Consider the following 26,779-nt stretch of genomic DNA (forward strand, 5'->3'; position numbering starts at 1 on the left):
TTGGCCAGTGGAAGGACGTTTATCCGACCGACCGCACCAGAATACCGACCGCGGCGCCGCGCGCTATCCAATACTCCACGGAGCTCCGAAGCGCATGTTGCTACTTCGCCGCTGCGGTTTACAATGGCGGGCTATTTCTCAAGTCCTGTACTGTCAGCAGGTCATGGTTCTCCTGCTCTGTCTCCTTCAGCGTCGCCCCCGCCTTCTCAGGCTGCGGGCACTCGATCCAGTGCGCTGTCTAACAGATTAACAAGTGTACTCTCCGCATCGTATGCGGACTCTGATATACGGGATGCGCTGGAGACGTTGGACCTCAGAGGTGTCCATAATACAGCAGACACTAGGAGGCAGCTGCGATTGGATGTCCAGAAGGAAGTGATCGACTGCAATGGCGAGATTGTGCAGGACTTTGGCAAGGTCGCGGAGGTCAGTGGGAGTTCCCCTGGGATAGAGGACTGAACCACGGGAAATTGACCATGGAAACAGCAACTGAAACGGATCGGCACCGTGATCTCGAGCCTTAATCAAACATGTGAAGAGATGCGCAAGCACATCACCCTCGCGAAGCAGGAGACTGCACCCGTTCTAGAGGAAGCATCCGCGTTGATGGACCAGAAGCGAGAGACCGAGACGAAACAGCACTTGCTCGATGCCTTCAACAAACACTTCATAATTCCCGACGAGGATTTGGTTGTCTTGACCTCAGCTGCGGAACTGGTCGATGATCGTTTCTTTGATGTGCTTGCTCGGGTGAAGCAGGTGCATCATGATTGTGAAGTCCTGCTGGGCGGAGAGAACCAGAGGCTGGGCTTGGAGATCATGGAGCAAAGCTCCAAGAACCTCAATTCAGCCTACCAAAAACTGTACAAGTGGATACAGAAGGAGTTCAAATCTCTGAATCTCGAAGACCCGCAGATCAACAGCTCGATCCGGCGAGCTCTGCGCGTCCTGGCCGAGCGGCCGAGCCTCTTCCACAGCTGCCTGGACTTCTTTGCTGAGGCGCGAGAGTATATCCTCTCCGACGCTTTCCACTATGCTCTTACGGACGCTATATCTGGCGCCGCAGATGGCCAGCGCAATGTCAAGCCAATCGAGTTCTCCGCTCACGATCCACTCCGGTACATTGGAGATATGCTTGCATGGGTGCATTCTGCGGCTGTCTCGGAGCGCGAAGCTCTCGAAGCTCTGTTCGTGGCTGAAGGGGACGAACTTGCCAAGGGAATTAAAGCTGGCATTAGCAGCGAACCGTGGTCCCGCATTGATGGGGAAGAGAATGTTTTGTTTGATGGGCAGAAAGCTCTAAACGATCTCGTCAACCGCGACCTTAACGGAGTCTCTCGATCCCTGCGCCAGCGCGTTGAACTGGTCATACAAGGACATGACGATCCGGTCACCACCTACAAGGTTGTCAACCTTCTGTCCTTCTACCGGATGACGTTCTCCAAGTTGATCGAACCGGAGTCCAATCTAGTGGGCGTGATCGCTGGGCTAGAGAAGTATACATTTGGTCATTTTGAAGCGCTTATGCGGGATCAGATCAACACGGTCTCTGCAGAAACCCAGCCTCCTTCAGATCTGTCTGTGCCACAGTTTCTCTCCGACGCTCTTGAAGTCGTGACATGCTTGATGAAAGCATACAATGAATCGCTAGGACCGGACGTCACGGAGGTGACTCCAGGCCAGGAGAACAATTTCACCCCTGTCCTCCGCGCAGCGCTCGATCCATTCCTGGACCTGGCAAAATCCTCGTCCAAAGAACTCCCGGACAAAACCGCATCCACCATCTACCGGACCAACATCCTCCTCGCCGCGCGCTCAACCATATCACCTTTCGAATTCGCATCCGCGACCCATCTCGCGCCTCTCTCGACAGAACTGTCCAAACTGCGCATGGACCTCCTCGAAATCCAACATAACTTCTTCCTGCAGACGTCCGGCCTCCAGGTCCTCCTAACCGCCCTGGAACCATTCTCTCCATCATCATCATCCACCACCCAACAACAACAGAACCAGGAATACAAACAACCACCACCAAACCTCGCCGAGATCGCCAACCTCCCCGCCTTCCAGCCCGCCGCCCTCGCCTTTACAAGTCAGCAACTGGACGACTTCCTCCCCTCGGCCCTGATGGACGCGACGGACAACCTGAAGCGGGTCCGCAGCCCCAGTCTCGTCAAGAGCGTCACCGAGGAGGCGATCGAGGCGTTCTGTCGCGACTTCGAGTTCGTGGAGGGCATGATCATCGGGGCAGACGAGGCGATGGGGAGGAAGTTGGATGTCTCGTCGTCGTCGCCGAGGGCTGAGGACCAAAGCGATGTTGCTGTTGCTGCTGATGGGGAGAAGGAGAAGGGTGAAAGGGAGGATGCGGATGAAGAGGAGGATGGGGAAAAGTGGAGTCTGCGGGCGCTGTTCCCGAGGACGATGGGTGAAATTAGGGTTTTGTTGAGTTGAATCGGAATCTATGGCACCTGTGTATGCACTGTAGTTGGGAAGAACTGGATAGATGGGAGTTGTTCCGCATTATCTGAATTAGATACCCTAAATTAAAAAAAAGAAAGTGATAAATAACATCTTTCCAAGGTCTCATTATATCTGTATATTTTATTTTCATCAAAATCGACATATGCCCCATAACCCCCAGTATCGACCACAACCATCCAGATACAAAGTACAACCCACACACATCAACACCTACATACATACTCATCTCGTCTCAGAATAGTCATCTATTCATTTCCCCTGCCTCACCACAACCCCATACGGATCCCGGTCCCTCCGACTAACGTCAACACTCACCTCCCGATCCCTCAACGCCTCCTCCCACCCATCCACCAAACGCCCCTGACCGCCTTCCTTCGCGCTCTCCTCCAGCGCCGTGATCCCCTCTTGACTCGCGGCATCCCACTCCCGCCGCACCGCCTCCTCCAACTTCCGCCTCATCACAGCATGCAGGTATCCCCGTTCGGTATTTGAATGGAAAAGCGCCACGACGGCCGACCCGCGCTCGATGGCCGCTAGGGCCTCATGGTGGCTGATCTCACCTGTGAAGAGGAGATCTGGGGGCGCGCCGTTGTTTCCTTTCATCAGGACGCTGGCTCCAGAACCCGGGCACACGCCGACGGTGCGGATCTGCATGGTCTCGATGGATAAAACTGACTGTGGAATCGCGACGGGGAAGCCGGCGGGGTTGCCGAGCGCGGCGCCAATGCGGTCGATGAGCGAGGAGAGGGACTGCGGCGTGGTGAATGTCACGAGGCGGCCCATTCCTGCGGATTCGAAGCCCTCCGGGACGGGGGGCGGGGAGGGGTGGATTGTGCTTCGCGTGTGGGGGATTGTGGGGGTGCCTGGAGAAGAAGACTGCGGGGTTGGGTATGTGGGTTGGGAGTAGGTTCCGGAGGATACGATCTTTGAGGATTCAGTAGATGATGGGGATGGGGAGATGGCGCCGGTGACGATGTCGCAGAGCCAGTCCGCCATTCCGCCCGGGACGGCGTCCACGGCTGTATGCGGGGAGTAGACACTTATCCCTTCCTGTGCGAGGCGGAGGAGGGATTGCTGCTGGGGGTCGTTGAGCGTGAGGGACTTGAGGCCGCGGAAGATGATGGGGTCTGTTGGTAGATCGGTGAGTGGGATTGATGGAACAATAAGAGAAGGACCTAATGCAATTGCATACGGTAAGCCACTACCACCGAGTCTCTGCGCTCTATGGCTTCATCGGCCACGGCCTTGGTCAGGTCGACGGTCAAGAGCACGGAGTTCCGCTGTCGTCGGGCGGGGTTGAACGGTGCTTCGAGGAGTACTTTTCATTTCGTCAGAACGATCAATTTTTTTCCCTAATGATTTATTCTTTTGGGAACTCACATCCAGTATTATCCCAGCTCTTCTCCGCCAGCGACTCGGGATAGCTGTGTAAAAATAAAAAAAGAAAAAAGCATCAACATCTGCCCTAACGTCAAAGCTCCATGGAGCTTGAAGACAGAACACGGAACAGAACATACATCTTCCTCATAGCGCTCACCACCGCCCGCGTAAAGGGCGACGACGCAGCTGGACCCGTTGAAGCCATTGTGGAATACCGTCGCACAGCAGTGCGAAGCATGGACTGCATAAATAAGAAAGGGGTGTGTCTGTCCAACCGAGTCGATATGGACACACAAGACGCGGGGAGCAAGAACGATATCGGATAGCTTGAGCCACAGTTCCGACCACACCAGCCACAGCAGTACAGCACAGACTCGCGGAGATTCGCATCGCTGTCCCGGCCGAGGGAACTCTGGATGATTAATTCCGTCAACCAAACGGGGAATCTCTATATCACCGCGGCGGCGAGACTATTAATAATTTTCCTCCCTTCTCCTCCTGGGCATCAAACCAAAAAGACAAACCCCGCGCAACCCAACCGCACGCTTAATCAGTTCCTCTACTAGGTCCCCACGCTTCTCTTTTCCTCCCCCTCCCCTCCCCGTCTTCGCCGCCCACCAACATCACATCACGTCGCGCTTGATGTTCGCCCGCGCTACCGCCCTGAGCAGAGGCTGCCGCTACCTTCTCCGCACCCACGCTCCGCAGAAACCTTTCTCTTCTTTCCAGTCGAGGTCGTTCGCGGCGATCAACGCAGCAATGGCGGACGCGGCGAACACGTCCGGGATCACGGCGGACTCGCTCAAGGAGACGCTCATGAAGCAGCTGCAGGCACAGCATGTTGAGATTGAGGATATGTCTGGTGCGATATGACCCCTTATCATACAGTAGAGTTTTGTATATGTACTATCTGTCAATCGATGTATATTTTTTTTATGCGACTGACGTTTTGCTTTTTACTTCGAAACTGTATATAGGCGGCTGCGGTCAAGCCTTCCATGCCATCATCGTCTCCCCGCAGTTCGAGAACAAGACCACCCTCGCCCGGCACCGTCTCGTCAACTCAGTCCTCAAGGCTGAGATCGCCGCGATCCACGCCTGGACCCCCAAGTGCTACACCCCGGAGCAGTGGGAGAAGATGAAGGAGGGCAGTGCTTAAATCTTTTTACCTACCTTACCTCACTTTCACCGACTAGACTAGACTTGGTCAGTTGACCGAAGGAGGAGGGAGTGGGCGATGAACTTTTCCCATATTTGACTATTTGAAGAAGAAAAAAAAAGAAATGAATGGTCTACTGTATGTGAGAGAGTTTTCTAGAAGAGATGGATGTTCTCTCTCTCACACTATTTGTTTAGTCTTTAGCATCGGGCTTTGCCGGATGTATTTATTTATTTTTGGGCGTTAAGAGGATCTTGATATTTGTGAATAGTTTCCAGGTAACTGAAAACCGACCTCAAAAGTCTCTAGGCTCTCGTCGGTGGTATTTGGAAATAGAATGAAAAGAAAAATCCATGGACATAGACGGCATCTTAGGTACTTCACATTCAATCGGGTACATATCAGTCACTTAACTCAACCCAGGACCTTCTCCGCAGTGGAAACTATGGCGCAGTTGTCAGCGGTGTCGACAATAACAAGCGGTGAAGTATACTCCTTTTATGAGACATACCATTGACGCCGGTGTTGTCGGGCTCGACGAAGACCTCCTTGACCTTGCCGTCCTCGATCCGCAAGGCATACCGCTTGCTCCGCTGGTTTCCGAAGATCGACGTGCTGTCGAAGGTAAGGTCGAGCGCCTCGGTGAACTTGCCCGTGGGGTCACCCAGGAACCGGACCTAGATTGCCGTTAGACGTTTCCTGTTCCCGTATCATCTGACGGTGTAGGGAAGATGGGAGGGAATAAGCCACGCACCCCGCTAGCGCCCGAAGGGTCGAGGGTGGTTCCCCAGGCCTTGGTCCTATAACCCGTGAAGTTAGCAAGGTTGGAACCAAAAGGAGAGGCTAAGCAATCAATTAATGACATACACGAATGGGTCGTTAACGGAGACAACAAACACCTGACCCGCGTCCTTGAGCTTCGGGTGGTTGATGTAGCCAGGCACATGGGTGGCCGAGCACGCAGGGCCTAAAAATAGAGGAATCCACCACGACGGGTGGTGGAATGGTTAGCAATTCCATTGTTTCATTTATTTTTATATATATAACTGGTCAAAGCTCCTATCGATAAGATCTTCGCGGGAATCTTTTTTCGGCGCTTGCAGTGTGGCTGCGTTTCCCCGAAACAATACCCGACAGACCGGAAACTCCTCATGGTGAGACAACGTACTGAAAGCAGCTGGGGTGCCGACGATGACCCCCTTCTTTCCCTGGAACTCCTTGGCCAGGTTGACCTTATTTCCGGGGGATCCCTCGACCAGGACGTCGAGGTCGGGCAGAGGGTCGCCGGCCTTGACGAAAGCAGCTCGAGTGTTGTGGAAGAGTGCCCGCTGCGCAACTGCACGCGGGAGGGCGGTGGTGAGACGTCTGGCTGCGAACATGGTGAAGTGTTCTAGGAAAGAGACGATAAAAGGAAGAAGATGGAATTGATGGAAACACAATAGTACTCAACGACTGGAGGCACTCGGACGAGGCTGGGGAGTCGAGTTGTCGTGAGAAGCAAACAGCAAGGTGCTCAGCTGGTGTAGCACCCCTCGGTCGTCGGTGGAGCTTCGGAGGCAGGTATTTCGTCATATTGTTTGCGCGCGACCGGGGGCCCGATCACCCCCTTCGAGAAGCGCTGCGGAAGAGACAGGGGTGCTGACGGCTTCCTGCAGCGACATTGAGCCGCATCATATGTTGCTATTTTCTATTCGAGTCATATCGAAAGGAAGCGCTTTCACTTGTGTTGTGCCTCTGACTATTGACAGGGCTCATAGTTCTGCGCCTTGAGGTATGGCTTAACCTGTTAATAACAATCCTGCCGAACCAGGGATTGGGGAACCCCCAACCAGAGAAGTGCTGCATGTTGGCCCCTCTGTTATTCACATTTGAAATAGGATCTTCTCATTCTACTTATGTGGCCTGCTGGCATAGGCATGCTGTGTTGTGTCTTGCTGTAAAATATATATATGCAGTGGAACCACTTGTCGGGATTAGAATCCGCATTGTACTGTACCTACCTCCAATGAGGAATGCTTGAGTACTCCGTAGGAAGTTGTCTCAATTAGAATATCTGGACTGCATTACTTGAGACGATAATGAGGTCAGTGATATATAGATCCGCCAGTAGAATGACGGACGGATCGGTCCATAGAGGGATAGACATGCATCATGCATGCCCAGGTCGACAGGTGGCCGAAAGGGAGTCCACCACGCAGCAGTAACCAGAAAGAGAAACCGAAGAGAGGAAGACACCGGGTCCCAGGGCCTGTGATTAATTGATATGTTGGCAAAATACTCCACTGCAGACGGATCGATGCGTGCTAAGCATGTAGGGCACTGCGTAGCGTGTTTCAAGATCGATGGAGCTGGATCTCCATATAATATGACGTTTTTACCCTCAGGAGAAACGACAACGTTTCTGACAATGCGGTTCCATGCTCTGACCCTGAAGAATTGATGATAAGGAGCGCCTACGGGGTCGTGTGTCAGAACTCGGATACGGCGAGCATCGCAATATTCGCGGTATGTCTAGGTAAAGGGGTCGCAGTCTGTCTCCAGCTCCAAGAACTGCGACAATTAAAAAGAGCGGCAACACACAACCCTGAGAAAAAAAAGTTACAATCGTGTATAGTCTTCAAGTGGAAGAAGAGGGAGGGTTGACCTCTGGGTCGCCGAGAAAGGCTCGTCGTAGTTTCAGGCGCATCCGCGGGCTTAGGTTCAGGGACTTCCCCGGCTTCTGCGGGTTGTCCACTCAGAGGGCTGACGCCGAGAGCAAGCAGAGGCACCGACACGCGAGCCGTCAGGCAGCTCAGGCCTTAGTGCTCAATCTTCCATATTTGGATGCGAGCGAGAGCCGCAGCATGGCCGGGCCTGGCACGAGCTCTGCTCGGAAAAAAACCCTCGAGCCATCCGCAGCGGTAAAAAGGGCACGAGGTAGTCTTTTAGCGTGATGCCCCCAGTGTCGATGCCCCAACCCGTTTCCACCGGCCGCCGCTCCGGCAGCGAGAGAGTCGAGACAGAGAGGACGGAGGATGCGACCGTAGGATGGAAGCTCTGGTTGGCGTTGTAGGAGCCTCAGGCTATATTTCTATATTTTTTTTTTTTCAGGATAATACTGAATACGCTGTAATAATAATACTCCGTACAGCCAAGAGAGCGGAAGTGGCACAGGCAGATCGCTGAGGCTGCCGGGGCGTGCGCGCCCGCTAGCCGTGGCCGCCAGCACGGCCAAAGACTATCGCATCGCATCGCACCGCATCCGCATGCCAACCCAGTATCTCTTTCTGCATTTCCCCTCCTCCAACCTGGCCCCCCCCGGCTGCCAGTCTTCAATTCTGCCACCTCGTCGTCTCGCCCGTGCGTTGCATGTCGCGACTCCATCCTCAGTCTCCCCTTTCCATCCTGCTGTCTGTTGTTACATCTTTCTCCATCCTCCTTGCGTTGGAGACGGGGTCCTCTTGTGGCTAGTTCCCGTCCGCAATCCTGGTTCTACTCAAATGGGATTTGGGACGTCCCTCGGAAGAAGACTACACCTCCAGCCCTCCCTTGAGTTCCACCACCGCTCCCTCGTGTTTGCTTCGATAGCGGATTCGTCTTCCCCACAGCCCGGTTGAAAGGTCGACGCATCTTCACCGTCTCTCTCTCTCTCTCTCGCTCACGTTGGGACGGGCTGAGCCTTCTTATCCGCTCGCATCGCGACCCGCCTCGCCCAAGATGGACGGCGGACAGACCTCAGGTTCCAGCTCCGCTGGTAACTCCAGCGATTTTGTAAGTCGAGCGCCCTTCATGTCTGGTCTTGTTTTCGCTGATGCTGATGCCAATCGTCCAGGTTCGAAAATTATACAAGTGAGTCCCCTGTGCCGGCCGTCCGCTACTATCTGATCGCACCCTCCCGAGGATTCCCATCTAACCAGTGCAATACCAGGATGTTGGAGGATCCGTCATATTCAGAAATTGTCCGCTGGGGAGATGAAGGTGACAGTTTTGTGGTCTTGGAGGTAATGCGCCCTGTCTGAGATGTCCACGGGACCTGGAGTACTTTTCGAACATGCGACTGACGGTTGCGCTGCTGCGCCTCGTTCCAGTGTGAAAAATTCACGAAAACCATACTTCCAAAGCACTTTAAACACAGCAACTTTGCGAGTTTTGTCCGGCAGCTCAACAAGTATGATTTCCACAAAGTCCGACAAAATAACGAGGAGACTGGGCAGTCGCCTTACGGACAGAATGTCAGTTCTCATGTCCTGCTGTGATGGCCTTGGTATTACATGGTATACTGACAATGATCAGGCCTGGGAATTCAAGCACCCTGAATTCAAAGCAAATAACAAAGATTCACTAGACAACATTCGACGAAAGGCGCCTGCGCCTCGTAAACCGGCTCAACTCAGCGAAGATTGCGTGCCAACCCAGCAAATAGACCTGATGAACCAGCAGATTGTGGCGCAGCAACAACAAATCCAACATCTCTCCGATCGTTATGCACAACTCACAGTGGACCATCAATTGATGCTGCAGGAGGTGATGAGGGTGCAGAAGACGGTTCTGAACCACGAGCATGTTATCCACCAGGTGATGAACTTCCTGCTCTCAGTCGATGCCCGCCAACGACGTGATAGCCGAGCAGCAGCCGCGGCGGCAGCAGCGCCCTTCCAGGCACAGGGCCAGGATGGTTCCACCCTCAGTCCTTCGCAGGTAGCGCCAATCGACGATGTTCCCGCGTCGCCTCTACAACATGCCTCCAAGTTGTTGAATGACATGAACGCCGAGATCCAATTCAACCTTACGGGTCTCAACTCGTTGAGCGATCCTCATAAGGCTACCGGGGTGGTTTCGACACCTCCCCTTGACAATGGTCCTCAAAACGGTGCCGTCCGTCCTCCGACATCTGCAGGCTCTAGCTCGACAATGGGATATTCCAAGATGAACGGGGAGCTCGAGACTGTCGTATACCCGGTCGGTACAACAAATGGGATCGATCCTATGTATAGCGAACATGTGAACAATATTCCATATCCTATGCCTCCTAAGGAGCTGGACGCCTCGGATCCTCGTCGGCAATATGCTGATGGTCGCAAGAAGAGCACATACGTTGACCCGGGTTGGGTGCGCAGCCCGCATATTCTACTCGTCGAGGATGATGCTACTTGTCGCCAGATCGGAGGTAAATTCCTTTACTCTTTCTCTTGCGTGATTGACACCGCGGTATGTGTCCTCATTATCTCTTCGCCGTCTTCTTTTACTAACTGTGTTGCAGTTTGATGGTCTCGAAGCTGTCAACAAAATCCAAGAAGGCTCGAAATACGATCTGATCCTGATGGACATTATTATGCCAAACCTGGATGGCGTTTCCGCTTGTCACCTTATCCGCCAGTTCGACCGCACGCCCATCATTGCCATGACGTCCAATATCCGAAGCGACGACATTCAATTGTATTTCCAGCATGGTATGTCTCTCCCTTTCAGCGTGCATTACATCGTTACTGATTGATATTAGGCATGGATGATGTCCTTCCCAAGCCGTTCACCCGTAAGAGTTTGCTTGACATGCTCGAGAAGCATTTGGTTCACCTCAAGAGTCTTCCGGCGGCAGCAGCAGCGGGCGTGGAGGCTGCTCCAACATCTACTACGGCCGTGTCAATGGCGCCTCAAACCTCAGCAAACCCGTCTATAAAAGAGGACAACTCTCCCGGTCAATCACCGGCAACGGCGACATCAATGAACAACTGGCAGTCACCGAGCCAGTTCCAGGGAGTGTCTCCTATGCATCCCAATGTCCAACAGGTCCAAAACCAATATGTCCAGCAGCCAGGGCCGGGTCCCGCTGCGTACACAATTGATCAAAATGGGGTTCAATATCCGACCACCCAGGCCCCGCTCAACGCAGCTACTGCTCGGCCCCAACATCGGCGGCAAATCTCGGAGATGTCCAGCGCACCTGAAGCTGTCAACTTTACCAAACGGCAGCGGTTGTACACGCAGCAGCCTCAAACGCTGATAAGCCAGGTGCAGAGTGCACGCCCGGGGTGAACAGGCGACTCCGGATCTTGTTCTCAGTGTCTCCGAATCTTATTGTGTTAACGTGTGCTTTTTGTCGAGTTCAGCGAAAGTTCCGATCCCTCGTCTATTATTACGGTCCATCAGAATCACACGGAGCGCTATATTCATATGGTACCCAGGACCTTGGATTTCTTTCTGCCTTATTAAACGACGGCGCTCACGGAGTTCCCTTTTGCCTTCTGTTTTGTGACATCAAATACCGACGAAATATCCTACGACGTCTCATATACTACTTTTTGGGTGCCTTACATTTATAATCAAGGCAAAGGGGATATAGGATTGTTTACCTTGGATATCAGGAAAGAGAAGGGAGGTTTAATTCGGCGGGCTGTGGGATCATGTGTGTATTCATCTCTTTCTTGAGTCCATCCGGTTGTGGATGACGTCTATATGGGTTGGCGATGTCTGTTGTTGTCATGTACTGGAAATGTAGAGCTTCACATTTCTTTTCTGTTGGGTTCTCATGCTTCATTCTTTCGGATGTCTAGGCAATGACCGTCTCCCATGCTCTTTGTCTTTAAACCATGAAATTGGGACCTGGACTATGGATTACGTTTCATCATTGTAGGCGTCTGTGATAAAAACAGTGCCAAGGGGAATTAAATGAGTCCAGATGACCTAAATGAGGTCTATACTGCTAGACTTTATGTGTATACGTATGTCGCGATCATTGCGAGCGTTAGCCAGCAGCTTGAACATTGCCCAGGCTGATCCCGCTCCCAGTCGGTGTGACCTCGCCTCGGAACTTTTCCAGAGCTAGGCATTGATTCGTTATCGCAATCAGTGTTATTCACTATATCTTAGCAAGAGTCGGTGGCGGCATGCAAAGGTGGACTCATGACCGATCCACCGGTAAACAAACCCAGGGGCGACGCGACGATCATCCCCTGTGTGCCAAATTTATTGTTCTGGGGATGATCAGCCCATTCCTTTTTCTCCATGTTGGGCGAAAGGTCTAGACCGCCAGTTCCTGGACAGGGGCCATCTTTCAAGGGGAGTCGAAAAGGGTCCAGGCCTTTGCTGGTGTTCTGGACTTTTTGAGGCTGGAGAGGACCGGTGTGGCTTGTCGCCTGGAGTCCCGTGCCTGCTTGCCGGAGGGGTCGGCCTGGCAAACAGGACAAACATGGCGGGCGGTCTGTTTCTGTGGGCGGCGTGTGTGACTTCGACAGTGGGATTTTTGTTGGTATGCGTTCATAGGTACAGGAGCTGTTGGCGCGACAGCTTGCCCTTACTTCCTCCGGTATTGAGATTTTTTTTTCTGCTCCTCCTTGCGTGTGCTCTGTATGAGCGATTTTCTTTTTTTCCCACTGGAGTTATCGTTATCATCTTAGCGCGACAGCCATCAGCAGCAGAATACTTCATCCCTCTTGTCCGTGCTTTTTGAGCAATGGGTCCGAAACAGAAGGGAGGAGGCGGCGGCGGTCCGTCGAGACAGAAGGGGAATAATGCGGCGGAGGAGGTAGAGGAGTCGCTGCAGGCGGTTGTATGTCTTGACGTCTCTCCGGAGAAGAGGGTGATTGGCGGTGCGGGGCTTCCAGGTGGATGATAGTTGCTGATGGCTTGTCTGTCTCGTGACAGGTCCTTGCGGATACATTCGAGACGCGGTTCGAACCGTTTACTCTGGAGAGACCTAGGGTACGTTATACTACACATCGGGGAAGGAAGGTCTGGTCAGAATGAATGAAGTTGACGGTTGAGCGATCAGTGTCTCCTGCCCCTCGCGAACACGCCCTTGATCGAGTACACGTTCGAGTTTCTGGCCAATGCAGGTGTCGAGGAAGTATTCCTCTATGCAGGGGCACATTCGGATCAGGTGGAGAAATATCTCAAGTTCGTCCACGAAGCCATTGCATCGTCTATTGGAGTTGTTACGCGATGGGGCTGACCCTGTACATTCAGTACATCGAAATGGAGAGCTCCCTCCTCGCCCTTCAAGAAACTGTCCTTCCTCAAATCCACCTCGACTTCTGTTGGAGACGTCATGCGAGACCTCGACGGCAAGCACCTCATAACTGGCGACTTCATCGCCGTCAGCGGAGACGTCATCAGCAACCTGCCCATCGAGGGTGCGCTGGCCAAGCATCGGGCCCGTCGCCAGGCGGACAAAAACGCGATCATGACCATGGTCCTACGGGAGGCAGGGAGGAATCACAGAACCAAGGCGTCGTCCGTCTCGCCCGTCTTTGTCATCGATCCTACCAAGGACCGCTGTCTGCACTATGAGGAGATGCATAACTACTCGAAGGATTCTTCTCCGTATCTCAACATTGACCCTGAAATTCTGTCATCACATGCCGAGATTGATATCCGACAAGACCTGATCGACTGCAGCATCGACATCTGCACGCCTGACGTCCTGAGTCTGTGGTCGGACAGTTTCGACTACCAGACGCCGCGGAAGCACTTCTTGTACGGTGTTCTGAAGGATTACGAGCTGAACGGCAAGACCATCCACACGCACATCATCAACGACCACTACGCCGCAAGGGTCAGGAATCTCAAGGCGTACGACGCTGTCAGCAAGGACGTTGTGTCGAGGTGGACATATCCGTTGTGCCCGGATACCAACCTGCTCCGCGGACACACGTACGAGCTTAGAAAAGGGAACCTGTACCAGGAGCAGGGTGTGATGCTGGCACGGTCCTGTGTGATCGGTCGTCGTACCGTTATCGGACAGGGAACTAGCATCGGAGACAAGACTACAGTTACTAACACGGTGCTGGGAAGGAATTGCAAGATTGGCAAGAATGTCGTCCTCGATGGCGCGTACGTTTGGGATGGAGCAGTCATCGGCGACGGAACAGAGGTCCGTCAAGCTATTGTGGCTGATGGGGTGGTCGTTGGAAACCGGTGCAAGATCGAGCCTGGAGTTCTCCTCTCTTACGGGGTCAAGATTGCCGACGGGACGACGGTCATCAAAGGAATGCGTATCACGCGTGCGAAAAAGGAAGGCGATGTCGCTGTCCCTAGTGACCCGAAGGTTGTCGGGGAAGGAGGAGAGGGATACGAGTTCGTCCACGACGTGGACGAGGATGAGGAGGATGAGGAAGATGTCATCAGTGTGGCCTCGGGATTGGGTATGTATCCATATACCGGAAGTACCATTTTCCTTTGCTTACGTCTTTCTGCAGTATACAACATGGCGGAACTTTCTCTATCTAGTGAATCGATCTCGACTCTTTCTTCTGAGATCTCAGAGCCAGGCTTTGGCGGATCCAGAGCCGGCAGCTTTGGAACATCCTACTCGGACGAGGACGAGCAGGACCACTTCCAGCACGATGCCTCGACCAGCGTCTACGATGGTCTGCGGGATGGAGTCTCCGCGGACGTTGTGCAGCTGGAGCTGGTCAGTCTGCGCATGAGTGCCAATGCATCTGAGCATCAGGTCCGGCGGGCCGTGGTGACCGCGTTCATGAAGCGGATCCAGCAATTGATGGAGAGCGGCAAAGGCGCCGGACAAGCCGTGAAGGAGATCTTTACAAACTACCGGGAGGTTGTGGACCGAATCATCTTCGACAAGGATAGCGACCAGAAGCCGGACCAGGTCGACCTGCTGCTGTTGATCCAGCAGGACCTTGTGCACCGGAACAAGGGAGATACGATACTCCTGTTTACGGCCAAGGAGCTGTACGACCTGGAGATCGTTGATGAGGAGGCATATGAGCAGTGGTGGGAAGACGAGCGGTCCAGCAGCACTGAGGAGATGAGGAAGGTCCGTGGCCAGACTCAGCAGTTTGTCGACTGGCTGGCCAATGCGGAGGAGGATGAGAGCAGCGAAGAGCAGTCGGAAGAAGAAGAGAGCGAAGAAGAGTAGGGACGTGAGATGCAGTACTATAGATAGCTACTAGGCTTGTATGTAGATCCTGGGATAGGCAGATACCCACAGCAAGAAACATGTGTCATCTTGCAGGCAGATTCAGGCGGTGTTGTAGGTAACGGTGGTTGCCCTCATGCCTGGAGGGTGGTATAACGGCCCCCGTCCCGCCTAAAGGCTTGGTCATCCGCGCCTGTCACGCTGTCCCTCATCCTCCGTGATCCGCCACCACCTGCGCTCCTCTGCTCTGTTCTCCTCGCTCTGTGTCCCTTGGGACATTCTCTGCTCCTCTTCAAGTGTCGAACACTTTGACTGGCGCTCCAATTCACTGCAGGTGGCCCCTCAGACGCGTGACTGGCGCTCGTTATCTACGAACCTACTGACATCATCTCATCTAGAGTCGGCTTCCCCAGAGCCTCGCTCATACCCGACGCTGCATCCTGCCAATCCTGCGTCGCTGACACTCTGGCCACTTATAAGCGCCATTTCGCCTCCCCCAACACCAAGTTTCTGCCAGCGGTGCTGTTTAGCACTTGTTTGACCGGGCCTCAGATAACTACGCACCCTAAAGCAATCGTCCCTCGACCTACGCAGTATCGAGCCATCCCGGGCCGCATCCCAGAGTCCCAAGGCCCAACCTAAACCGACCCAATCTAAGTCGAAAGCTTGAGGGACCCCGAACCCAAGTATTCTGCGCGGCTCTTTGCTCGGGACGAGCCATCATCTGCCCTGCCCTTTCGCTTCCACCACGGGATAACTCCGCTTACCTTACATAAACGGCGCCTCGAGACCCTGACGAGTCCGCCCTTCGCCGCCTTATTCGCCTCCCCCAGCCCCCCCGTCTTTTTAAAACAAATTTGAGACCTTTTTATCGTTTTGGTAGGCTGTGACGTCTGTGTTGTTTAGGGAAAAAGAAGGTCTCGGTGTCTGATCTCGAGGCCTCCTTTTTTTCGACTCAGCACATACCTTCTCGGCTTGCCACAGGACTACCGGCAGTCACCACGCCTCCCCAAACGAGGAAGAGGAAAGCGGTAGAGGCGGCGATTGAGAACGAGGGTAGCGCCGCCACCCGAACCTCGGACAAATCGCGAAGCGCCGCGGAGCAGCACACCTCGAGCAGCAGCAACAAGGTCCGCAGGACAGACAAGTCGAAGGACAAGGATATCGAGCCGGCCTCGACCGCGATAGGTGGTGATAACTTTCCGGTTTCGTTCAGGAAGAGAGTATCGGATCTTGCGACTCCCGCTACAACAACCGGCAGTATGGATTCCGACGACGATTTCATGAGCGATGCGTCCAGCCAGGAGGACTTCATCGATACGCAGGGAAGTGAGGATGAAAGCTTGGGTGAAGGTAAGTCTTGTGTTTGTGTCTGCGTTGCTCTTCTCTCCGCTATAGCCGACAGAACGGTTTGCTGATGCAGGTTGTCTCTGCTAGAATTTGATGATCTCAACGACGGATTCTCATATGACAAAGACATCGTCAAGAAAACCAAGAAGCCGTACGAGGTCGACTTCAAAGTGCTGAGTCCGGAGGATATTGAGCGGGAGCAGAATCAACAGATCAACGAGGTATCCTCGATCCTAGGCTTGCCGCCAGAGTCGGCTGCGATCCTGTTACGGTTCGAACGATGGAACCGGGAGAAGTTGATAGAGTCGTACATGGAACACCCGGAGGAGACTCTGGAGCAGGCAGGCCTCGGCCAGAACTTCGAAGCGACCCCGAAGACGGAAGTCATTCCGGGATTTATGTGTGAGATCTGCTGCGAGGATGGTGACGATCTGCAGACCTATGCCATGCGATGTGGACACCGTTTCTGCGTCGACTGCTACCGACACTACCTTGCACAGAAAATCAAGGAGGAAGGCGAGGCCGCGAGAATAGAGTGTCCCCAGGACAACTGTCATCGTATTGTGGACTCGAAGTCCTTGAGCCTGCTCGTCACAGATGACCTCAAGGACCGATACCAGACCCTTCTCACTCGGACATACGTTGACGATAAGGACAACTTGAAGTGGTGCCCAGCTCCGAACTGCGAGTACGCCATAGACTGCGCAGTAAAGAAGCGCGACCTCAACCGCATCGTGCCAACAGTGCATTGTGCATGCAAGCACAGCTTCTGTTTCGGTTGCACCCTCAGCGACCACCAGCCGCCACCTTGCTCTTTGGTGAAGATGTGGCTCAAGAAATGTGAGGATGACTCTGAGACCGCAAACTGGATCTCAGCCAACACCAAGGAATGCCCGAAATGCCACTCTACTATCGAGAAGAACGGCGGTTGCAACCACATGACGTGCCGGAAATGCAAGCACGAATTCTGCTGGATGTGTATGGGCCTCTGGTCTGAGCACGGCACGAGCTGGTACAACTGCAACCGGTACGAGGAGAAGTCTGGAGCTGAGGCCCGTGATGCTCAAGCTCGGTCAAGGCAGTCCTTGGAGCGGTACCTGCACTACTACAACCGATACGCGAACCACGAGCAGTCCGCTAAGCTGGATAAGGATCTGTATCTGAAGACGGAGAAAAAGATGACCAGCTTGCAGTCGCAGTCGGGGATGTCGTGGATCGAGGTGCAGTTCCTGGATACTGCCTCTCAGGCTCTCCAGCAGTGCCGACAGACCCTGAAGTGGACGTATGCGTTTGCATACTATCTTGCCCGGAACAACCTTACAGAGATCTTCGAGGACAACCAGAAGGATCTGGAACTTGCTGTGGAGAGTCTGAGCGAGATGTTCGAGAAGCCTGTGCCGGAGCTTGCGGCCTTGAAGGTCGATATTCTCGATAAGACTGCGTACTGCCAGAAACGCAGGGTTATCTTGTTGAGCGATACCGCTGAAAATCTGAAGAATGGTACGTCTCTTCCCTCTTCCGCCTCCGTAATGTTCTTTGTGACCAAAACTGACCTTGTGCACAGGGGAGTGGACATTCAATGTCCCAATATAGGTCGGAGTCCTTGCATTACCCCAGCCTCTCGCAGTATGGTCCGAGGGTATTCTCGGACCAAGTGGTCGACATGGCAATGACAGCATAAAGACGATAATTGCAGTATCCAACTTTCTACGACGCGAATGAATATCATGTCGAACGATTCCTTTTCAAATCTATCTTATGCATAGCGAGGGAGCCACAACACGGCCACTCACGCGCTAACGTTTCACATATTTCTCGATGCCTGCTGTTACAACGTGTTCTTATTAGAACCTGCCAATGCATATCACCCAGTCTTCTCGCCTGTAGCTCATGCTGTGTGACTTGACTATCTCTTGTCTTAGTTTTACGTGACATGCATTTGGGCTAGGGAGTACCTTGTCTTCTTCTGGGAACGATGATTTGGTCGTGAAGCTACTATTCCTGGTATCCCAGATCTCGCTGGCTGATACATACTGGAGCGGAAGCTAAGATGGTAGATGGTTGGCGCTCTTCTCTCTTCGGAGAAGCATTCCCGTTCGCACTTGGGCGCTGCTTTTTTTTATTTTTCTATCCTTTTCAAGTTAACATCATATGATATCAATCGCAATACTATTTACTTACCAGGGCGGGTTCGGATAGGACAAAGGTTGAGGGAAGAGAGAAAGAAAGAAAGAAAGAGACACGTAGTGGATGGAGAACTGGTATTTTGTGTGTCTGCTTTGCCTGCCTTGCTTGGGGCTTGGGCTGACTTTTTTGACCTCATTCATGGCGAAATGGGAGGGAGTGAAAGTTTGTTTGTTTCATTGATTATCTTCATCATCATCGAAGCAAATACACCTGCTGTTTCTTTTTTGTTCTTTTCCCTTTGTTCTGTTCATGTATGTGGTTTGTTTTTTTCAATGGGAGAGAAGAGCAACATTTATTGTGCTACTCTACTCTCTAGAGAAGTCGGATCTGTTCTATGTGCTGCGTAAGTAACGTGAGTAACTCATTTGTTTGTAGTAGCCATTCATCAGTCAGAGTAAGGGAGGGATTTGATCATTCATAGGTACCTGGTGTTTTGCGTAGTGTAGTCCTTTTGTTCTTTGTTCAAACTTTAACCCAGCCTGGATGGATATGGATGGAGCGTGGTACTACATGGTGTCTCCACACCCTTCGTTTTTTTGGTGAGGTCCTCGGGACAGGAGGTTGCGTTGATTCCCGTGATGGGACTCGCCTTGATGGTGATGGTGGTGATGATGGTATGGTATGTCGAACTCCCCTATTTAACACGGTAAGTTCTCGAATCGAAATACCAGGGCCGGTCAAATGTGAGTGCATCAGGATTTAGGATGTAAGGGATGTAAGGATTTTTGAACCTGAGATTGAACAGGGGGGTTCTCAGTACCCATGTATGTATGTATGTATGTACGTACGCGTATCTCTCTCGCCCTCTTAGATCTTATTTGATTGGGACTTTTATATGATATAAAAGGCAATGAAATGAAGAAGAAAACTTTCATCCCATTCAGGGAAATAATATATTGCTTGTCACATATAGAATTGTAAAGTTCCTCTGCTTCTTTGCTATGGGTTAATATTATATTATTATTATTATTATTATTATGTTCGGGATGGAATGGATGCTTCATCTTGCATTCTCCTATTGTGGAATCAAACTCCGAATCGAATGGATGTACAGATGCCGCTGCACTGTACTGTACTGTGTGTATCTTATACTGTACATAGCAGCATATTTTCTTTATCCTGAGGGAGATAGATGTTGTGCCTGCCCTACGCAGTTCATTGTTGGAACATGGTTCTCGTTAGGTAATAATTAACTCTTGACGGGAATGGGATGGGATGGGCGCATTTTCACACAAACAATAGGTACAGTACTTCCGTAGTATCAAGTCGAGTCAGGTCACCTTGAGTCATAACATGGAGGCAAAAAAGCATAGACCATCTTCATTGCGTGGCACGTCAGCTTCGTAACGGTCTTACTGTCCTTTTCCTCCTGTGTCGGAGTATCCGTCGTTGTACTGTATGGTCGGAGATAGCTGCTAAGGTTAACCGTTAAGGTTTGCGGTCGGGCTGGCGGGAGCCTCGGACCCGATGGGGAAGCTCGGGCTCTGCCACGTCCGCGGGAGAGAAAGAAAGAGTCCTGCTCGCATTAATAAGAGGATAGGAGATAGAAATCATAAAATAATATCTACCAGTAGTAGATATCTTTTTTATGGTGTCGGGCTTTGTTCTTCTTGCCAATGCTTGGCCCCTTTTCAACGGCGTTGTTTGAGCTCCGCACGACGGTGAGACCGCTCCGTACTCCGTGCCTAGGTAAAGTTCAGTTCAGGTTAGCAGCTCTGGAACATAACTCGATCTGATAAGAGAAAGCTGTTCTCTTAGCTAACTAGTTTCTCACCAAGACAGCTATGCGAGAGTCATGCGTTTTCCCCCTTCCTTGCTTGTTCATCTTCGCCTGTTTGGAGTCTTTCTCCGCACTTCCGAGGCCGAGGGTCCGGTCGTAGTCATCGTCCTCCCTCCGCCGTGGCCGCGTTCTGCGCAGCGCTCCGTTCTCAGTCAGTGCTGGGTGTATGTATCCGAGTCTCCATGTATGTGCACAGCATGACCGGCTGTAGTGTAGGAAATGCGACAGTCATTAATCATAATGGGTAGATATCGGTACTGCATGTCAATTTCTGCAGAATAACGATCCAGCGGAGCAAGCATCGTAAAACCTTTCATCGATAGCGAAACCTGCTGTAGTCTTGTAGAGATTTCACCGGCGAGCCCTCCGTCATCGGATGGCCAGAGGAACATCTGGATGCGGGAGAGGATAACCCTCCCTTGGGTCTCCGCAGGAACATGAGAAGAACCAACGCGGTGCCACCACCAAACAAGGGCAAGATCACAGCAAAGAAGGTCCAGTGTCCGACAGTGATTCCCCTGCGCCGACCGTGAAGCTGGGCGGGTTGATGCTCGGCGGGCTGCTTGCTCCAACCCCGTCATAATTTTCCACGGGCCCCAGCTTGTGCCGAGCACGCAGGACGACGCTGAGGAACAATCCCGCCACGAGCAATTCTTCTCTCCCTCTCTGTTCGCCGCGGCATTGATTCTTGTCCTTTCACCACTCTCTCTCCTCTCTCCTCTCTCCTCCCCCTCCTCTCTTCTCTTCTCTTAATCTCTCTCCCCTCCATCCACATCCCTCCCTCCCTGCAAGTCCGTCCTCCGGATTTCCCACCTGCGCCCTCCGCTCCTCTCTTAGATCCGTCTCCGGCGTCATCGCGGCCTCCGAACGTTACTCTGCAGCTCCGGCTGGGCCTAGAGCTATACCAGCTCGAATGGCGGCGTCTCCAGATCACGTCCCGGGGCAGGAATACGAGTATGTGTTTTATCTGGCGGTTCCTAAAAAAGCTCCGGGTGGTTTCGTTTTTCGTGGCCCCCGCGATTTTCTTTTTTTTTTTTTGCTTTTCGGGATACAACTCGGGGACAGAAAAAGAAAAAACGATACTGATATTCGGACCTCTCTAGCTATGAAGCTCTCCCCTCGAATTATGGCCTGGGACACAACATGCTGGCTGGCGCCTTCGCCGGCATAGCGGTATGTAATTTTAATTACAGTCGACTGTGTGGGTTCTGACTGTGGTGGGAAATTGAAGCTGACCGGAATTGAAGGAACACTCTGTCATGTATCCGGTTGATCTGCTCAAGGTATGCTGAAAACCCCACCATGTCGCTCGAAAATCGAAAAGGAAGTGGTCATGGAGGAAGGGACGGACGGTCCAACTGATTCCGGTTTTCCGCCGTTCGCAGACCCGTATGCAGATCCTACATCCCTCGGGGAGTCTGTACACAGGCTTGACCAATGCCGTCTCGACAATCTACCGTATCGAAGGCTGGCGTACGCTATGGAAGGGTGTTTCGAGCGTGATCGTTGGTGCTGGTAAGAGACCAGAAGAAGGGAGGGGGACAGACGCGATGTGACGGGTACTGATATCCTGGGCCAGGTCCGGCTCACGCGGTCTATTTCGGCACATATGAGGTTGTCAAGGAACTCGCAGGAGGAAATGTGGACGACGGTCACCACCCGGTTGCTGCTGGTGAGTTGTGTTAACGGCACTTGTTTTGTTGGGAGTCCCTCGACGCTGACGGGTTCACGAAGCTCTGAGCGGAGCGGCCGCCACAATCGCGAGCGACGCGCTCATGAATCCCTTCGATGGTGAGTGTCCCTCTTTCTCTCCTGGCTGAAGGGAAACAGGGCTGACCGTCTGGGAACAGTGATCAAGCAGCGCATGCAGGTCCACGGCTCGGTGCACAAGACCATGGCGGAGTGCGCGAAAGCTGTCTACAAGGCGGAGGGACTCCAGGCCTTCTACGTCTCGTACCCGACCACGCTCTGTATGACCGTCCCATTCACCGCGACCCAATTCGTGGCCTACGAGTCCATCTCGAAGATCATGAACCCGAAGAAGGAATACGATCCCTTCACCCACTGCATTGCCGGTGGTCTCGCCGGTGCTGTTGCTGCGGGTGTGACGACGCCTCTCGATGTAATCAAGACGCTCCTCCAGACCCGTGGTCTTGCGGAGGACTCTGAGATTCGCTCGGCTAAGGGACTGTTTAACGCGGCTGCCATCATCAAGCGCCAGTTCGGATGGAGTGGCTTCCTGCGCGGAATGCGTCCTCGGATCATCTCTACGATGCCCAGCACTGCCATTTGCTGGTACGTAACAATTTCCCCTCCTAATGCGGCTGTTGTCTCTTTACTCGATACTAATCTGTCTTGTAGGACGTCTTACGAGATGGCCAAGGCGTACTTCAAGAGCCAGGAGGGTACAAGCTGATATTCTGCTTGGAGAATCGATATGCACCATCCAGTCCTTTCCCCGCTGCACATATGCGCCGCTTGGTCTCGATCTAGGATGACCTCTTTCTCCATGTGAAAGGGTGTCGTCCACGGTTCCATTGCCAGGTACATTGCGGAACGGACCTTGTTTCTTGCTAGATTCTCCGGGCCCCCCGGCGTTGTGCTGTCCTTTCTCAGGGGACTATCCTGAGCTTCCAAGGACCCGGCTGTAATGATCGTGAGAACCCCCGACGAGACTGTCGGGTGCGACGTTTTCCTAGTGTCTTTCTACTCCCCTCCTACTTCACTTCTGGCCATGTGTATTTCATCAAGCATGCTATGCGGTATTCGAACTTTAGATTCCAGGAATCGTGCGGAGCGACCCCTCGTGAGCGTCTCTCTTCGAGCGTTCATCTATGAGGGGTGTCCTCTTTGGTACCGGCGTTGGAACGCATGGGATCTTCGGTGATGGTGGCTCTTCTCTTGAGGAGGCTATTGCTCTTGTACGGGTCACAATGGTGTTTTTTGTCCTTGTTTTCTCAACATCTCAAAATATGTACTCATAGATGCCACGAAACTTGCGGCTTAAGCAAAGCTGGATCGCGATGTCCATGCAAGAGTTTTATGATATCCGACGGGAAAAAAAGAACAATTGAGAGAAGAAAAAAACAATCTTGATACCTGATTCCATTTCTGGCTGTGAATACATTCCATGGTTCTCTTCAGTAGACGTCGTCACGGCCCTTCATCCGGTGTTGATGCGTGCCCGCCCTGTACGGTCCAAGCACGGTGCCTCTGATCGTAGACATTCATTCTTCCGATCTTTATCTTTCTGGTAATCCTCGGTTGTTCCTGGAAGCCCTCGGGCTTGCGAGTCAGTCTCGCCGCAAGCGGTCGCTCTCGGCGTGCTCTCCCCGATTCCCCTCAGCGGACGACGTCACGGGAGAAGCACCAAAAACCCACCTCTCGAGACGAACGCCTGTCCACGACCAGGGCGAACTACCGTCTGCAACACGACCTGATCAAGAGGCTCTACGACCGCATGGCGGCCACTGGCCCGCAGTCCTATCGCGTTGATGATGCGCTCAAAGCCTTCGTCTTCGATGCAGAAGACGTACGATGAGTGCTATCTGATCTGCTCCACCGCGGTCTACTTTGAAGGACAGGTCCGTACACTCTCCCCCACCCCATCTGGATCGATCGATCTATACAGCATTCGCAACACATCTTCCCAGAAGAAAATGTCAATTGAGCTACGGCCTGCTACAATTACTTTTCTCTGACTGACATTCTTTTTTCTTCCATTTTTTCAGAATAATGAAGCAGAGGCCTTGCGGTCATGGCGCTCCGCTCTCGAAACGATCTACTACCACAACGCCTACCGCGTACCTGCGAACTACGTCCCCAAATCGGAGACGGAGAAAGCGCTGCAGGATTCCATCCGCGAGCTGGAGGTACAATGCAAAGAGCGGGTAGACCTGCTCGAGGCGCTCCAGGAGAGCAGAAAAGAGGCGCAGCAGGACAAAAAGGGAAAGAATGCTAGTAGTACGAGGGAAGGGAAGTTGTTGGAGAAAGGGAAGGGCGAAACACGCCCAACTACGACCACAACCACCACCACTCCTGGCTGGATCGGAGAGGGGACCATACCAGCCGTGGATTATCTGGACCTATCGAGACCTCCACCTCTCCCCGCGCGGCCGAAGCAGCCAAGTTCGGAACCGGTATTGCAGAGAGGGGCGAACGGTTCGCCGGTTCGAGCAGTTTCGCATTCGAACCCATCTCCACCAACGCTCCCTACCCCTCCGCCGGGCTCTGCCGCAAAGCCTTCTACGACGAAGACTTCGTCGCGGGCATCGAGCCCTGAAAAGCGCAAGACCATGCTCACCACGCTGCGCACCAAGGATCCGAAAAAGTCCTCCAAGAAGAAGGCGTCCCTCGGAGGGAAAGAGACACGGCCGGCCGCGTCCAAGGCGGCAGGACTCGCCTGGGGTAACATCATTGCCCCGCGCTCTTCCTCGTCGGAGAAGGTGCAGCAAAATGCGGGGGACGCAGCGGCCGCGGTAGCAGCGTCCTCTCGCTACAGCATCTCAAGCGACCCGGGCCTGAGGAGGGAGCAGGAATTGAATCACAATTCCGTTGACGATGAAGGATCGAGACATGCCAGTAGCAGAAGGAGGCGCGATCCGTCGGATTACATCCCAACTTCGAGTTGGAGGGAACCTCAGTACGCGGAGCGGTCACCCAGGGGGACATCAGCTGGTACTCCATCATCCCTGCCTCTTTCAGGCACCCTGGGATCGCCGTCAGATGCAGCCAGTCCGTCGTCGCCTATGTCCGCAGCCGATATGAGAGACCCGTTGGCCTTGAAATCCTCACCGAAGCTTCCGCCACCGAAACCGGTCGTCAGACCAAAACCCACAGCCTTGAGATCTTCTCCCACGGAAGGTGTTAGCAGTAGTCGATCCGCCACGAGATCCCATTCCAGTTCACAACCTTTACCTCCCAAGTCTCTCACCGAGGAGGCAAGAAGAAACTCGAGTAACTCCGTGCCAAAACCGGCGTCGGTGTCATCGAAGAAAGCCAGTCCCAAGCCCCCTGCAAACCGACAATATGTCTCCAATTCATCAGGAAGCGGTGATGATGAAAGACTCAGCCGTGCTGTAAGGAAATTGGACGTCCGTGACAGCAGCAACACATCCTCCCCGGCTACCGTAGGGCGGAAGAAGCGTTCTTCGGCGAAATCGCCGAGTCTACCAAAGGTCACTACTCCTCCTTCGAGCGATGACCAACGAGAAGAGTCGTCAGATGAGAACAGCTCTGAGACAGAGGAGGACAAGTCCGTCTGGAGTATCATGAAGAGACTTCCGAAAGGAGTCGACCCCAACGCCGCACGGCAGATCCTCAATGACATCGTCGTCCAAGGTGACGAGGTCCACTGGGACGATGTAGCCGGATTGGACGCCGCAAAGAAGGCGTTGAAGGAGGCTGTTGTGTACCCTTTCCTCCGCCCGGACTTATTCTCAGGACTCCGCGAACCCGCGAGAGGGATGCTACTCTTCGGTCCACCGGGGACGGGCAAGACAATGCTCGCGCGGGCCGTGGCTACGGAGTCGAAATCCACCTTCTTCTCTGTCTCCGCGTCGAGCCTGACGTCAAAATGGCACGGTGAGAGTGAGAAGCTCGTGCGTGCGCTGTTCGGGCTCGCAAAGGCCCTGGCTCCTTCCATCATTTTCGTCGACGAGATCGACTCTCTCCTTTCGTCTCGGTCGTCCGGCTCAGAGCACGAGGCCTCCCGACGATCAAAGACAGAATTCCTGATCCAGTGGTCGGATCTCCAGCGCGCCGCCGCTGGACGGGAACACGACGGGGATGCGAGCAGAGTGCTCGTCCTCGCAGCCACCAACATGCCGTGGGACATCGACGAGGCTGCCCGGCGGCGGTTCGTCCGTAGACAGTACATCCCTCTCCCGGAGCGCGAGGTGCGGGAGCAGCAGATTAGGAATTTGCTGAGTCACCAGAAACACGAACTCTCGGACGATGATATTGAGGTGTTGGTTCGCGTTACTGAGGGTAAGCAGTCACCAGCCTACCTACTTAACCATAGAATCTGCTAGCAGATCAAACCCGCATATCCATACATACGTTGAAAACATGAACTATATCTAACAAATGATATTTATACAGGCTACTCCGGCTCCGACATCACCGCGCTCGCCAAGGACGCCGCCATGGGCCCCCTGCGCAACCTGGGCGAGGCGCTCCTCCACACGCCCATGGACCAGATCCGCCCCATCCGCTTCAAGGACTTCGAAGCCAGCCTGTACACAATCCGGCCCAGCATCAACCGCGACGGGCTGAAGGAGTACGAGGACTGGGCAAGGCAGTTTGGAGAACGGGGCGGATAAACCATTGCTTCTTTTCTGCGCCAGGTTGGCGTTGGATGATGAGAATTACGCGACTACTTCTTAACTCTCTCTCTCGAGAGGTGTCATGCTTTAAGTGTAACAGGGTGGATAGGATATATGTCATATCCGTGGACAGATCCGGTCGGGATCCGGAGGATATTCTTGCTTACCTACTTGCTCTTTGGCTTTCTTTTTCAGGACATGCATCATGTCCATGTGTTAATACAGCAACAGCGGCAGCAGCACAGGTGCTACGTCACGTT

The 26,779-nt window shown here is 53.2% G+C and overlaps 12 protein-coding genes across 12 annotated transcripts; 8 read left to right on the plus strand and 4 right to left on the minus strand.

The window, feature by feature from the left end:
* Positions 1-123: 123 nt before the first annotated feature.
* Positions 124-2,451, plus strand: VTN00DRAFT_5614 (uncharacterized protein; the record flags this gene model as incomplete). Its single annotated transcript, XM_069432164.1, has 2 exons — positions 124-426; positions 487-2,451. The coding sequence occupies 2 exons, from the start codon at positions 124-126 to the stop codon at positions 2,449-2,451; spliced, it is 2,268 nt and encodes a 755-aa protein (XP_069288051.1).
* A 279-nt stretch (positions 2,452-2,730) lies between these two features.
* On the minus strand, positions 2,731-4,066 carry VTN00DRAFT_5615 (uncharacterized protein; the record flags this gene model as incomplete). Its single annotated transcript, XM_069432165.1, has 4 exons — positions 2,731-3,608; positions 3,674-3,799; positions 3,862-3,905; positions 3,999-4,066. 4 exons carry the CDS (start codon positions 4,064-4,066, stop codon positions 2,731-2,733), a joined length of 1,116 nt encoding a protein of 371 aa, XP_069288052.1.
* Positions 4,067-4,503: 437 nt separating this feature from the next.
* On the plus strand, positions 4,504-5,020 carry VTN00DRAFT_5616 (uncharacterized protein; the record flags this gene model as incomplete). The annotated part of the gene is made up of 2 exons (XM_069432166.1): positions 4,504-4,723; positions 4,839-5,020. 2 exons carry the CDS (start codon positions 4,504-4,506, stop codon positions 5,018-5,020), a joined length of 402 nt encoding a protein of 133 aa, XP_069288053.1.
* A 414-nt stretch (positions 5,021-5,434) lies between these two features.
* Positions 5,435-6,399, minus strand: VTN00DRAFT_5617 (uncharacterized protein; the record flags this gene model as incomplete). Its single annotated transcript, XM_069432167.1, has 5 exons — positions 5,435-5,463; positions 5,532-5,697; positions 5,775-5,820; positions 5,888-5,987; positions 6,189-6,399. 5 exons carry the CDS (start codon positions 6,397-6,399, stop codon positions 5,435-5,437), a joined length of 552 nt encoding a protein of 183 aa, XP_069288054.1.
* Positions 6,400-8,716: 2,317 nt separating this feature from the next.
* VTN00DRAFT_5618 (uncharacterized protein) lies at positions 8,717-11,032 on the plus strand (the record flags this gene model as incomplete). Its single annotated transcript, XM_069432168.1, has 7 exons — positions 8,717-8,770; positions 8,832-8,848; positions 8,928-9,000; positions 9,088-9,231; positions 9,293-10,207; positions 10,260-10,449; positions 10,500-11,032. 7 exons carry the CDS (start codon positions 8,717-8,719, stop codon positions 11,030-11,032), a joined length of 1,926 nt encoding a protein of 641 aa, XP_069288055.1.
* A 325-nt stretch (positions 11,033-11,357) lies between these two features.
* On the minus strand, positions 11,358-12,003 carry VTN00DRAFT_5619 (uncharacterized protein; the record flags this gene model as incomplete). Its single annotated transcript, XM_069432169.1, has 2 exons — positions 11,358-11,546; positions 11,905-12,003. 2 exons carry the CDS (start codon positions 12,001-12,003, stop codon positions 11,358-11,360), a joined length of 288 nt encoding a protein of 95 aa, XP_069288056.1.
* A 446-nt stretch (positions 12,004-12,449) lies between these two features.
* Positions 12,450-14,876, plus strand: VTN00DRAFT_5620 (uncharacterized protein; the record flags this gene model as incomplete). The annotated part of the gene is made up of 5 exons (XM_069432171.1): positions 12,450-12,545; positions 12,641-12,697; positions 12,768-12,892; positions 12,962-14,139; positions 14,194-14,876. 5 exons carry the CDS (start codon positions 12,450-12,452, stop codon positions 14,874-14,876), a joined length of 2,139 nt encoding a protein of 712 aa, XP_069288057.1.
* An 80-nt stretch (positions 14,877-14,956) lies between these two features.
* Positions 14,957-17,819, plus strand: VTN00DRAFT_5621 (uncharacterized protein; the record flags this gene model as incomplete). Its single annotated transcript, XM_069432172.1, has 4 exons — positions 14,957-14,990; positions 15,783-16,229; positions 16,314-17,726; positions 17,791-17,819. 4 exons carry the CDS (start codon positions 14,957-14,959, stop codon positions 17,817-17,819), a joined length of 1,923 nt encoding a protein of 640 aa, XP_069288058.1.
* A 331-nt stretch (positions 17,820-18,150) lies between these two features.
* VTN00DRAFT_5622 (uncharacterized protein) lies at positions 18,151-18,549 on the minus strand (the record flags this gene model as incomplete). The annotated part of the gene is made up of 2 exons (XM_069432173.1): positions 18,151-18,338; positions 18,408-18,549. The coding sequence occupies 2 exons, from the start codon at positions 18,547-18,549 to the stop codon at positions 18,151-18,153; spliced, it is 330 nt and encodes a 109-aa protein (XP_069288059.1).
* A 1,480-nt stretch (positions 18,550-20,029) lies between these two features.
* VTN00DRAFT_5623 (uncharacterized protein) lies at positions 20,030-20,946 on the plus strand (the record flags this gene model as incomplete). The annotated part of the gene is made up of 4 exons (XM_069432174.1): positions 20,030-20,118; positions 20,196-20,357; positions 20,540-20,702; positions 20,794-20,946. The coding sequence occupies 4 exons, from the start codon at positions 20,030-20,032 to the stop codon at positions 20,944-20,946; spliced, it is 567 nt and encodes a 188-aa protein (XP_069288060.1).
* Positions 20,947-21,106: 160 nt separating this feature from the next.
* On the plus strand, positions 21,107-22,609 carry VTN00DRAFT_5624 (uncharacterized protein; the record flags this gene model as incomplete). The annotated part of the gene is made up of 8 exons (XM_069432175.1): positions 21,107-21,147; positions 21,297-21,366; positions 21,441-21,476; positions 21,579-21,708; positions 21,773-21,865; positions 21,928-21,984; positions 22,044-22,488; positions 22,555-22,609. 8 exons carry the CDS (start codon positions 21,107-21,109, stop codon positions 22,607-22,609), a joined length of 927 nt encoding a protein of 308 aa, XP_069288061.1.
* Positions 22,610-23,687: 1,078 nt separating this feature from the next.
* Positions 23,688-26,516, plus strand: VTN00DRAFT_5625 (uncharacterized protein; the record flags this gene model as incomplete). Its single annotated transcript, XM_069432176.1, has 3 exons — positions 23,688-23,777; positions 23,925-26,181; positions 26,296-26,516. The coding sequence occupies 3 exons, from the start codon at positions 23,688-23,690 to the stop codon at positions 26,514-26,516; spliced, it is 2,568 nt and encodes an 855-aa protein (XP_069288062.1).
* Positions 26,517-26,779: the final 263 nt, after the last annotated feature.

This window comes from Thermoascus crustaceus (genome assembly GCF_041956765.1).
Source record: "Thermoascus crustaceus strain CBS 181.67 unplaced genomic scaffold VTN00scaffold_3, whole genome shotgun sequence".
Classification (NCBI taxonomy): domain Eukaryota; kingdom Fungi; phylum Ascomycota; class Eurotiomycetes; order Eurotiales; family Thermoascaceae; genus Thermoascus; species Thermoascus crustaceus.